This window comes from Phytophthora parasitica, assembly GCF_000247585.1.
Source record: "Phytophthora parasitica INRA-310 unplaced genomic scaffold supercont2.14, whole genome shotgun sequence".
Lineage (NCBI taxonomy): Eukaryota > Oomycota > Peronosporomycetes > Peronosporales > Peronosporaceae > Phytophthora > Phytophthora nicotianae.
This window is the reverse complement of record NW_008649000.1, coordinates 198,129-209,137: the sequence shown is the minus strand read 5'-3', so window position 1 is coordinate 209,137 and position 11,009 is coordinate 198,129. Positions and strand designations below refer to the sequence as shown.

Genomic DNA, 11,009 nt, shown 5'->3' with positions numbered 1-11,009 from the left:
AAAAATAGTACAACGAAGGTGTACCGAGAAGTACTACATAGAAGATGTCTGAAGTTACTACAAAAACTCCCCCGATTGAATGACTGCTACCATACTGGAAGATCCCCTCCAAGATCAATACTATCTCCCGAGGTGACGATGTCTGTGAATCTCGAGGCTTTGGACAAGGAAGCGCAGGTGCTTCGCGCCGCTGTGGACGGTAAGCAGGTGGACGAGGCCACCAAGCTGCTCGCACAACTGAAGGTGCGTTCTGATTGTACTCAGCTGCTCCGAATTCCAAACACAATCTTCATTAACCCGCTCTTCTCTTCCGACGTTTAGATGGCGCTGACAAAGCTCCCGGCGCTGCCTCCATGCGGCATCGACTCTCCAAACGCCAAGCAGGAGCTTCAACTCGCGCGTATGTGACTATTATCCTGTAATTATTCGTATTTATCTAACGATTTCTCTTAGGCCACGTTTTGGAGAGCGCCACGCTGCTGAGCATCCTCCGCGAGGACATGACGGCGTTCGAGCGCAGCATGATCCAGCTCAAGATCTACTACAACAGCGGACTGGAGCGTTCCCCACTGCACTACCCGATCCTGGGCACGAGGCTGCTGCAGCTACTCGTGGAGAACCGCATGGCCGAGTTCCACAACGAGCTGGAGCTGCTCCCCGAGCAGAGCCGCCAGGACCCCAACATCGCCTTCGCCGTCAAGTTGGAGCAGTATCTGATGGAAGGAACGTACAACAAGGTGCTAGAGTCGCGCACTAATGTGCCCAACCCGTACTTCCCCTTCTTCCTATCGCAGTTACTGCAGACTGTGCGTGAGAACATCGCCGACTGCGCCGAGGTGGCCTACCAGTGTCTCACACTGTCGGACGCGCAGAAGATGCTCATCTTCGACTCAGCTGCTGAACTGACCGCCTACATTCAAGAGGAGAAGCCAGAGTGGGTCGTGCGTGAAGGCCGCGTGTGGTTCAAGGCACCAGAAAAGTCTCTGGGCGCCTCGGACATTCCTTCCTTGAGACTAGTGGGCGAGACACTGGCGTACGCTACGGAACTGGACCGTATCGTATAAGAAAAACAGGCTCAACAAGTCACGACAACAGGTAGGGGGTTATCTGCACTCAAAACCATCGAATAATTGTCGTGACCAGCGTCAAATTACTCACAAGACTTTGATTCATTTTCAATTTGCACTTCTGTCAATTCGTAACTCACTACAGGCAGCTCATAACGCAGTTAGTGGTAGATATACTGCTTGACGGCTTTCGTCTCTCGACGTTTCTTGGCAACAGGAGCGCCAAGAACTTTGTCCAGCCACACTTGCGTCTTGTTCGGGAGCGTCGATCGTGATTCCCACACTGCGTTCTCCTGGTTGATCCACTGGATCATGTACAGCACTTCTCGTTGCTGTGTGGTCACGTTGATCACCTCTCTGCGTTCATGAGCCACCTTAATTTGATACTGACAGGCTCGCTTGGCACGTTCGCGCTCTCGGAACATCTCGATGAGTCGCTGCGGGATGTTCTGCTCGGGTTCCCACGTGAGTTCATTGTAGCCATCCCACTTGACGAGATACAAATCCACTTCCTTCTGACGCCGACCTGCCGACATGATAGATCGTCCTTCCTTGACGCACAAAATAGCCTCCACGATATACACGTCCTCCTCATTCAGATCGAACATACCGTTCTCGTCGTCAGTGGACGAGTCGTGGTCCTTGGTCTCTTCTTCTTCTTCTTCTTGATCTTCCTCTTCTTCCTCCTCGCTATCATCCAACTCAATTGCAGAATTCGACGAAGATCCTGGCGCATCCTTCTTCTCGTAGGACAAGTACTTGGCATCTGCCTTCCCTGAGACCACCTTGTCAGCCCGAATCTTAGCTACAACTGCAGCTAACTGGGCCTTAGAGGACAATCGAGCATTACTTGTCGTCGTTTCTTCTTGCTTGACAACCTCCTTCTTTGGTTTCTTCGATGTGCTGCGCTTCTTGGGCTTTTCAGGGGGCGGACTATTCTCCAACTCTGGCATAAATTCTGCTTCGTCTGAATCGGAATAGCCTCCCTGGTATTCCGGCTCCTCTTCTTCCTCACCAGACTCGTAGACAACCTCGTCTTCATCCACAAACGACTCTCTTTTGCTTCGTCTAGTCTCTCTCTTTAAAGCCTTCCGTTTACTGTTCTTTTCAGCACGTAACGCGTCATCCAACGACTCCAAAGAGCGTTTGCGACTCAGTTTCGGTTTGGTCTTCTTCTCGGCTGCTGCTTCTAATTGCAGCTTTGTCAGCAACTCCATCAACTCTGCAGACGTGGCGGAGTCCTTACCTTTATCCAGCTCCATCCACTTCACTACTGCCTTATATTTTTTAGTGCCGAACTCAATATTCTGACACATCGGCAGTTTGCGAAGCTTCTTAAGCACAGATTTGTCATATGTGCTCGGGCTCTCCGCCTTCGGACTGAGCGCTTTCTTCGTGACGGTTTTCTTGGTCGTTCTAACCTTTTCAGAGCTCTTTCCACTGCGTGGAGATGCGCTGGAGCTGCGGCTTTTGCTCTTCTTTATTGCTTTTACCTTTGTGCTCTTCTCTGTCTCTTTTTCTTTAGATTTTTTCTTCTTTTTGGTGGTAGAAGCCTCTTCACGTCGTTTACTCTTCTCTTTACGACGTTGCAGCATAGCCTTGCGCTTCTCGAACGCCTCAGTGACCTGTACCCATGTGGTAGTGACTGACTGCGTCTCTGTCTGCAGTTTCAGTGTGTCTGGGAGCGGCGGCGCGTCCTCCAACAGCTTGGCCAGGACGTGGTCCATGCCCAAGTGCATCTTGCCGAACAGCTCGAGCTTCTTGGGGCTTTTGGGACGCGCCGACGCGTCCTGTGTCATGTGGATACGATGGATCAACGTCTTGGCTGAGAGGAAATGGGGCACGAAGGCTCTGAATGTGGTAATAGGCTACGGACGGAGGGCGCGACGCTCGCTCTTCCTAAATGATTGGGGAGATCGATGTATGGAAGGCTCAATTTGAGTACCGTGGCCTATCGCTTTAAATACGAGCTGTAGGTTGCATTTTGCAATAGTGAAATCAACTCATTGCAAAGAGCACTTATCAGATTTTAGAACGATTTTTGAACAAGAAGAAACTTATTAAAAAAAAAGAGAGAAACTACGGTAAAACCCGAAGGACAGAGATGGCTACATTGAACGAACCAAGTTCGTCAACTACGCCTTGCCAGTGTGGATGTTGCAGATGCGGCCCTCGTCGTTGAAGGAGAAGGTCGACTTGACCGAGATGGGGATGTAGAAGATCTTGACCACCCCGCGCACAACCACGTGCTCGTCGTCGCCGTCCTCGATGGCCGGTGGCTCCCATTTGCCTTCGATCTTGGTCTTCTCCAGGTACTCTTGGAACTGCTCTTTGCCCTGGTAGCTGCCGTCTCGTTGGCTGTAGAACTGGATGTCGTCACTCACAAGTTGGAGAGTCTCCTTGGTGCGCTTCTCGAGACGCAGTGCGACATACTTCTTCACAATATCCACATGCTCCTGCGTGACGGTCGAGGCAATGCCCATGGTCGTTGGTAGAGCTGTTGTGTCTGGTAAAGCGAATTAAGAAATGAACCGCCCAGACCAGGTTCGCAGTGGTCCTCTCTTCATTGAACTTGAGCAAAGATGGAGTCGCTTTTGATGCTACTGCCAGTAGCCTACTGGTAGCCTACCCGTGGTAGGAGTGATAGCGGGTTTAACGTCTCTGCTCGTTCTTCGACCAGCGAATCACCGATTAGTCCACCAAGGACAATTTCAACACGCTTTGCCAGGCAAGGCTTGTCACCGAGCAGGCGATGCTCTGGTGCTGACAGTGTAGGCTTTCGTCCCCATTTCGCACCCCACGACTACATCTTAAGCAGCAGGCTTGCGGAAAATTGCGCAAATGTAGCCATCTGCTTCAAGTCAAGGTACTATTCGCACTTTACCGGATTTCTCTATGCTGCAGCTCTTACAACGTCACTATCGAAGATGGCAGCCTCCTCCGTCGCCGTGCCGGCGCTACAGGAGCCTCCTGACCTGGAAGCCGTGGACCTCGACAGCCAATCCGAGACGTGCTCCACCACCTCCAGCTTCGCCGTTCGCGTGGGCGCCACTGACGAAGACGTAAGCGACGCGGTGCCCAAGCGTCTCGAGAGTCCGGGGACGCACGAACACGCCGAGGCAGCACTACATCTCACTTCGTGCGTTATTACATCAATATGCAATTAGAGAGGGAAGTGTGCTGACTAACAAACTGATTATGCAACCTTTTTTTTTTGTTTTTGAAGTGACCTGAAGACTTTTATCAACACTTGCATCGCCTTCTTGGGGTCCGGAGTGTTGGGCTTGCCGTATGCATTTCGCAAATGTGGTATTTTGGTGCGGAATGGCAACAATTATTGTCGTGGGAATTTCATTGTCACTGACGTTTAGTTTTTAGATGGGCTTGGTGACGCTAGTTGGAGTGGCGGCAGTGAGCACATACGCCATGATGCTCGTGGTGCAGTGCAAATACAAACTCAAGCAACAGGGCAACATCATCTCCAAGTACGGAGAGATCGGATACTTTGCCATGGGTCACATCGGCTCGGTCATTGTCAATACCGCCCTCGTGATCTCGCAGACTGGATTCTGCATCGCCTGTACGAATTCTGATGATGTACTGACTTTTCGAATTATTTGATGACATTTTTTTATTTTTATTTTGTACAGATTTGATTTTTATTGCATCCAATGCGCACAAGTTCTTGGACGTATCAAAGCAATTGGTGGTTTCAGTTTGTGTGCCGCCACTTGTTGGGTTTTCATTGCTGCGGCACATGAGAGAGTTGGCGTATGTGGCGCTACTCGCTGATTTCATGTGCATCCTTGGCCTGCTGGTTGTGCTCAATATTGATTTGAGTTACATGGATCTGGATCACGACTACATCGAGCCTATGGGTGTAGTATCTGCCATTCCCTTCTTCTTTGGCGTGGCGAGTTACTGCTTTGAAGGGGTTGGAATGGTGTTGCCACTGGAGAATTCGATGCGCAACAAACACAACTTCATGCCGATCCTCGTGTGCACGGTCGTGATCATCACGTCGTTGTATGCCACGTTCGGTATCTGCGGCTACCTCGCTTTCGGCAACGACACGAATGCCGTTATCACTCTCAACTTCGAAGGCAGCGGCGGCTTGGTCACGCTCGTCAAGATTTTCCTGTGCTTGGGGCTTTTCTTTACATACCCCGTGATGTTATTCCCAGTATTTGAAGTGCTCCAACCAATGGTGGCATGTGGCAACAAGCTTGAGAACCCACAAACCACTCAGAAAAAAGGGATTCTTCTGCGTGCTGGGATTGTGTTACTCACCGCAGTGGTCGCTGCCGGTATTCCAGGTAAGAATTCTGTTGTCTATTTACTCTACGCTAGACTAACTCACTATTTTGTGATGTAGATTTTGGCCGATTTATTTCGTTTATTGGCTCGACATGCTGCTCGTTACTGGCTTTTATCTTACCAGCATTTTTCCATTTACGTCTCTTTCAAGATGAACCATCGACGTGTGGGAACCGCTTGCACCAGCTTTTCCTGTGTGGGATGATGCTCCTAGGTTTTGTGATGCTGGGAGCAGGTGTTGTCGAAGCAATCGACAGTGTATTCTAAGTCAAGACTACCCGTTCTCAACAATGGAGAGGCGAAAAACTGCAAAAATTAATGTCAGAGTGTCGTTTTTTTTCCCTTCTGTATGGATTAACAATGGGTTGTAAGTAGACATTTCTCATCCCAGCGTTTTGTGTATATTCCTTTCTATCGCGCCCAATGATATGTGCAAAGGTACCGAGTCTGACACGTGATCGTGGCGTACGTCCACGACCCGGCACAATTGACATTTTTGTTGTTGAGATCATTGCTGAATATAACGCGTTACCCAATATCCACGTTGCGTTTGGGTGAGTGTTCGGCGTCATATTGGATAAAGTCTCCTTAAGGAACTCCGGTGATATCCGCCAAAGGTTTTAGAATATCATACAGTACTCCCTCGCGGCATCTTCAAGAATGAGACCTTCATGTATACAGTATACACTATACTATTACCCAGTCGATCTTCGGCGATGATAGCACCTGTCACTCGTAGTCCAGAAATCCCCTCCTCTGTAGTAGAACTTCTATGATCACCGATTATCACTACGATGGTATCGTTGACTATTCCTTCAATTGCCATTCGATCCATGAGATTTCCCATTGCCAAGTCGGAAAGGTTCCGCAATTCAAGTAGTTTTATGGAGATCTGCGCTCTCCGATTCTTCGTTTGATAAAGGGCAGAGAATCCGGGGTTTCGTTTTTCGCGTACCATTACGGACGCTCGATGAATGGGCCGTGACTTGAGATGTAAAATGTGCGAGAAACACCGGGTTTTATCTTTTCCTTGGGCCATCCAATCACGTTATTCCTTGGTTTCATTGACGAATAGATCACCTAGAAGTTGAAACTTATGTCGTCATGGACTTATGTCGTCATGGACGCCTCAATGGTGGCTTCTCTAACCTGAGAACCGTACCATTGATCATGTGAGATACCCAAGTGAAATTCGGCCAGTTGAACGAACTTTCGGTTATTTCACACATAGTCGAAACTATTTGTTGAAAGGAAGATGTCCCAATGATCGAATTCGGTAGGATAGTAGAACCAGTGGTGAAGAATGTCTCGTGTCCTTTGGCCGAGAAGAGCGGAGGGAAGTCAACAAGCTCGGTGTGCTTCTGTCACTAGAAGTGCCTGTATGGGCGGCACTATCGTATATAATTTGCAAATTCTCCGACGCCCAACTACTACGAATTATTGACCAAACGTTTATTATGATTGCGATGCCTCGCGTTACCCACTTGTCGAAATTTGGAGTTACCGTACAATTTTCCCTTTGAACAGTTCGAGGGGTCCTCGTCACTGACTAGGTAATGTGGATCATGGAATCGGAAGGACTCTACTGCAAGGAGCAGAACTTTAGGCGGTTGTCAGCACTGATCTCGACATTGAACGCTAAATCCCCTTGGAACTCTGTCGTTCTTCAATAAAGGGTATTGGGACCGAATAGTGTAAAATTCACAGTGGTATTGTGGATAAACGTTTCGGCCTAAAAAAAAAACTCTCGAGCCCCCGTTTGTGCCAGTAGGTTGTAAAACGTGAAAAAGAGTTCGTTGAGAGAGATGTTTGGTTCATCACAGAGTATTATTGCGCAGATCCGGATGACTTGCTGTCTGGAGCGAATGTTTATTAATGAGAGATGAATAGAGAGACTTTCGACGGTATCTAAACTGCCTACTACAGACTCTCTACACCAACCATCGCTACATCTACCCCGTAATCGTGATGCATCATAATCAGCCGCATGATCCAGTACCTTCGTAAACTCGTCCGCGTAACCGTTACCGTCATCAGTGAGCTTTACCGACACGATCGAGCTAATACCGTCAACCTCGGCAACAAGTACGCAACTATATTAGGACTTTCATGGTGTGGGCTGGCCATATATGCCTTTTCTTTTTTATTTGCTTCTCATGACTATAGATTGGCACGTTTCGAAGAGTATGACGTCACGTATTAATACATGTATTCAATGATTAAATATTGACGAATACTTCGATGTAATATTAGTCATTATGAAGAAGAGCCCAGGCTATGCATGATTTCCCCACGTGCACTGCGGAGTGGTTACCGCAACCGTATCTGCGACATGAATGGTTGCTATAATTCGGCCTATGGTTGCTTTTATTAGATTTCAAAAATTTCCGGGTAATATAAAATCCAAAAATTATGAAGACCCAGATTAATGTTCAGCCACACAACCTACCCGCTTAAGTTCGAAACCCCAATTAAGTACGATCACTCTGAGCCGCTCATTTTAGGAATTGCGCGGGAGAGTGAAGACGCGTGGCAGCGAGAGGAACGAGCCAGCGCAAGGCATGGACGACGAACAGGACGCTCCGACGCCTGGTACGCGTTGCGCCGAACGTGTTCTTGGTGTATCATACTGGTAACTAATTTATTATGCGTGGAATTATAGGCCAGAAACGAAACACAAGACTAGGAGACATGTATGCTGCTCTTGGTATTGAAGATGACGGAGATAGCAGCGATAACAGCAAGGACGAGGACTATTTGGTGGAAGAAGAAGAAGAAGAAGAAGAGGACATTCATGAGGCCGGTAAGAAAGCTTTGTAGTTTGAATTAAGCGGAGGGTCAATGCCAATAGAAGGTGTTTGTGAATTAGATCACGAGACGTCTACGATCAACTCCAAGAAGAAGAAGAAAACTGTGAAAGCAGCAACAACAGGTAGAGTACAGTGGTTGCTTTATGGTTTTACAGTTGCTTTACGATGTTAATGGTTGTAATATGGCCATTTCTTTTATTCATATCTATGGCCAGCACATCCGGAAAGGGGAAAAGGTCAAACATATCTTCTCCTCACGTGGTGGGACCCTTCCACCCGTTGAAAAGAAGGAAGGTGGTGAACGAGGAAGCTCTCTCTCCAACTGGCTCAAGCGGGAGTGTTGTTTACAAGCTGAAAATCCCTTCTTCGCCTGAATACATACCCAGACAACGAGCAAGCAAGCATCTCGAAGAGCTCGAGCTAATGGAAACCGGAGATGATGAAATCGTCAATGTCGTTCCCCCGTTTGCTCCGAAGGACTCGTTTTCATCTTGGAATGATTTTGAGAAGCATTTCAAGATCTACAAGCAGAAAAATAACTTGAAGTTTCGAGTGCGTAGCTCCGAAAAGATGGAGAATTATAACAAGTACGGTTGCTTTATTGATATGGTTGCCTTTAGTGTATTACCGATTTTATGATGCTGGTATTGCGCAGGGCCCATGAAGACCAAATGCCCACGGAGTTCGAGTTCACACACAAGATTTTTCGGTGCACTCATGGGGTCTCCCAGAAATCGAGGTCGAAGGGCCACCGCAATCGCAAGCAACGATACTGCAAATGCAAAGCACGACTAACAGTCGTAGTCACAAAGATTGTGGGTAACGTGTACGGAATTGTAACTCGAAATCAGGTATGTTTCGATTGAGAACGTTGTTTAGCCTTTCAATACTAATATGCAATCTCTCTGTTCAGAATCATACGCATTCACACCCAACTACTTCAACGCAAGCGTCCACGTACCTGACTACGAAGACCCTCCCACTGGACAACGAAGACCGAGAAGACGTGAAAACGCTAGTAGATGCTCGAGTTTCCTCTTCACACATTACGAATTTCCTGAATGATCGAATTGGTAAGTGCTTTTCAGTTGTTGTGGGAGCATTTGAATCGATGCTAATTCCGTTTGGTCAATACCACATCTACAGGCTGTAAAGTAACCCCACAGCAAACCCGAAATCTTATTCGGGGCATTACGGGGCAAGATTCAGCAGAAGAGATGCTCAAAAACATGCTCCATGCTCTTCGGCAGGTAGATGGAAGTGACGTGCTCGTTATGCAGGACCAAATGGATGCCACCTGTGGAATCGTTATGCAGACGAGGGTGCAGAAGATGATGTTTGAACAATGGGGTGAAAATTTGACGATGGATTTCACTCATGGAACAAACAACCTTGGCTACCATTTAGGTGTGTATATAGCAACCTTATTATTCGATAAAGCAACTTTTCTGACGACTTTGTTTACTTCTCTGTAGGGAGTTTGGTTGTCACGACTTGCACTGGTCGGGGTTTTCCCGTTTTAGACTTCATTTGCCTGAACGAGTTCGCGGTTACGATTAAAATAATTCTGGAATACTTCAAGGAGAAGAATGCAAAATGGGAAGGTGTGACGAGGTGGTGATCGACAAGGACTTTACGGAATGGAAGGTTTTGGAGGAGTGTTTTCCGTCGGCACACATACTGCTTTGTCAGTTCCACGCTATCTCGTACTGGAAAAAAGTGATGAAACGTCCGGTTTATCACATCAAGGTCGTCGAAAGCGAAGATCTACTCGAGTTGATGATGAAGCTTCTGTATTGGTGCGTTATCATACTAAACATGTAACTATAGAAATGTCTAACCAGCTCTGTACGTTTATCAGTCATACGGAACAAAGCTATGAGGCCAGGTATGACGAGCTCAAGAAATACTGCAAAATTTCGAAGAAACAAGCCTTCTTTGCTTATTTCGAGAAAAACTGGAACTCCTGTCGTGCAATGTGGTCGAACTACGCACGTGGGAAACATTTCACTGCTGGCAATACAACTACTAACCGGATCGAGAGCAACTGGAAATATCTGAAAATGCTACTCGGACGGAAGATACGAATTGACAGAACGATTGCTGGCTTACTTCAGCACCAGATGACTATCACGCGGCAGATTGTGACCGAAATCGGGCAGCAACACTCTACGTCGCGGATGCTGAATACGATCCCCAAGTTTTTAAGGGCTGTAGCAAGAAGAATTTCTTCTCACGTTTTGGAGAGGGTGAAAAAGGAATGGGAGAGGTTCGTGAATCAGATGGAGAAGACAACATGCGAGCGCAGATCGAGTAGTCATCAGTGGAAAGTGTATTTTTTGCATTACGTGTACGAGTGTGACGAACTGGATTGGACGTGTACCTGCCTGTTTTACTCCAGCAACCATTTGCCTTGCTGTCATCTGATGCACGTAGCCAATCAGGGCAATGGCTTCCAAGCACTACCTGGGATGTCCATTGATGAACGATGGAGTACTTTTGAAGCTTTGGATTTCAAAGAGGAGCTGTCTTCTGCAGCTGATACTCTACAACCAATTGTGAACATGTCGAAGTTAAAGTTGCCGAAGCAGAAGTTAAGGTTGCCGGATGAAACAGGCTCAACCGAGTCGAAGCGGAAACCTACCGATCTCGAAACAGAAAAAGAGGTTGTCTTCGTTCGGCTCCGTCGAAACGAACGGGCCAACCAGGTTGTTCTTAGCTCTGCCGAGAAGTATTCTTACGCTAAGGCCATGTTAGAGCCTTTGCTACAGCATTTATCCGAGTTGTCCAGTGCTGATTACTACCAGGAGCTGAG

General features: G+C 47.6%; 5 protein-coding genes across 9 annotated transcripts; 3 read left to right on the top strand and 2 right to left on the bottom strand.

The window, feature by feature from the left end:
- Nucleotides 1-88: 88 nt before the first annotated feature.
- PPTG_08401 lies at nt 89-1,328 on the top strand. Of its 2 annotated transcripts, XM_008902483.1 has the most exons (4): nt 95-243; nt 322-400; nt 454-1,095; nt 1,213-1,328. In XM_008902483.1, the coding sequence occupies exons 1-3, from the start codon at nt 139-141 to the stop codon at nt 1,062-1,064; spliced, it is 795 nt and encodes a 264-aa protein (XP_008900731.1). In that variant the 5' UTR covers nt 95-138; the 3' UTR covers nt 1,065-1,095; nt 1,213-1,328. The 2 variants fall into 2 exon arrangements, with proteins under 2 accessions (XP_008900730.1, XP_008900731.1); XM_008902482.1 differs by having other exon boundaries at nt 89-243; nt 454-1,328.
- On the bottom strand, nt 1,106-3,017 carry PPTG_08400. 2 transcript variants are annotated; one of them, XM_008902481.1, is made up of 2 exons: nt 2,314-3,017; nt 1,106-2,256 (listed from the first exon to the last, which is right to left on the bottom strand). In XM_008902481.1, exons 1-2 carry the CDS (start codon nt 2,864-2,866, stop codon nt 1,229-1,231), a joined length of 1,581 nt encoding a protein of 526 aa, XP_008900729.1. In that variant the 5' UTR covers nt 2,867-3,017; the 3' UTR covers nt 1,106-1,228. The 2 variants fall into 2 exon arrangements, with proteins under 2 accessions (XP_008900729.1, XP_008900728.1); XM_008902480.1 differs by having other exon boundaries at nt 1,106-3,017.
- Nucleotides 3,018-3,101: 84 nt separating this feature from the next.
- On the bottom strand, nt 3,102-3,949 carry PPTG_08399 (hypothetical protein). The gene has a single exon (XM_008902479.1). It carries the CDS (start codon nt 3,548-3,550, stop codon nt 3,203-3,205), a length of 348 nt encoding a protein of 115 aa, XP_008900727.1. The 5' UTR covers nt 3,551-3,949; the 3' UTR covers nt 3,102-3,202.
- On the top strand, nt 3,776-5,775 carry PPTG_08398 (hypothetical protein). 3 transcript variants are annotated; one of them, XM_008902476.1, is made up of 5 exons: nt 3,776-4,206; nt 4,294-4,384; nt 4,446-4,647; nt 4,718-5,383; nt 5,443-5,775. In XM_008902476.1, exons 1-5 carry the CDS (start codon nt 3,995-3,997, stop codon nt 5,649-5,651), a joined length of 1,380 nt encoding a protein of 459 aa, XP_008900724.1. In that variant the 5' UTR covers nt 3,776-3,994; the 3' UTR covers nt 5,652-5,775. The 3 variants fall into 3 exon arrangements, with proteins under 3 accessions (XP_008900724.1, XP_008900725.1, XP_008900726.1); XM_008902477.1 differs by having other exon boundaries at nt 4,718-5,775; XM_008902478.1 differs by having other exon boundaries at nt 4,294-4,647.
- Nucleotides 5,776-7,945: 2,170 nt separating this feature from the next.
- On the top strand, nt 7,946-11,008 carry PPTG_22246 (hypothetical protein; the record flags this gene model as incomplete). The annotated part of the gene is made up of 11 exons (XM_008902827.1): nt 7,946-7,976; nt 8,047-8,187; nt 8,254-8,329; nt 8,410-8,781; nt 8,850-9,045; nt 9,108-9,267; nt 9,341-9,601; nt 9,670-9,736; nt 9,799-9,993; nt 10,056-10,946; nt 11,002-11,008. 11 exons carry the CDS (start codon nt 7,946-7,948, stop codon nt 11,006-11,008), a joined length of 2,397 nt encoding a protein of 798 aa, XP_008901075.1.
- Nucleotide 11,009: the final 1 nt, after the last annotated feature.

Excerpts from the sequence above, each read along its gene's own strand:
- PPTG_08400 (XM_008902480.1), bottom strand. The coding sequence starts at position 2,866 with ATGACACAGGACGCGTCGGCGCGTCCCAAAAGCCCCAAGAAGCTCGAG.
- PPTG_08399 (XM_008902479.1), bottom strand. The coding sequence starts at position 3,550 with ATGGGCATTGCCTCGACCGTCACGCAGGAGCATGTGGATATTGTGAAG.
- PPTG_08398 (XM_008902476.1), top strand. The coding sequence starts at position 3,995 with ATGGCAGCCTCCTCCGTCGCCGTGCCGGCGCTACAGGAGCCTCCTGAC. Across the intron at positions 4,385-4,445 it reads TTCGCAAATGTGGTATTTTG|ATGGGCTTGGTGACGCTAGT; the intron begins GTGCGGAATGGC and ends TTTAGTTTTTAG. Across the intron at positions 5,384-5,442 it reads GGTCGCTGCCGGTATTCCAG|ATTTTGGCCGATTTATTTCG; the intron begins GTAAGAATTCTG and ends TTTGTGATGTAG.
- PPTG_08401 (XM_008902482.1), top strand. The coding sequence starts at position 139 with ATGTCTGTGAATCTCGAGGCTTTGGACAAGGAAGCGCAGGTGCTTCGC. Across the intron at positions 244-321 it reads AGCTGCTCGCACAACTGAAG|ATGGCGCTGACAAAGCTCCC; the intron begins GTGCGTTCTGAT and ends TCCGACGTTTAG. Across the intron at positions 401-453 it reads GCAGGAGCTTCAACTCGCGC|GCCACGTTTTGGAGAGCGCC; the intron begins GTATGTGACTAT and ends GATTTCTCTTAG.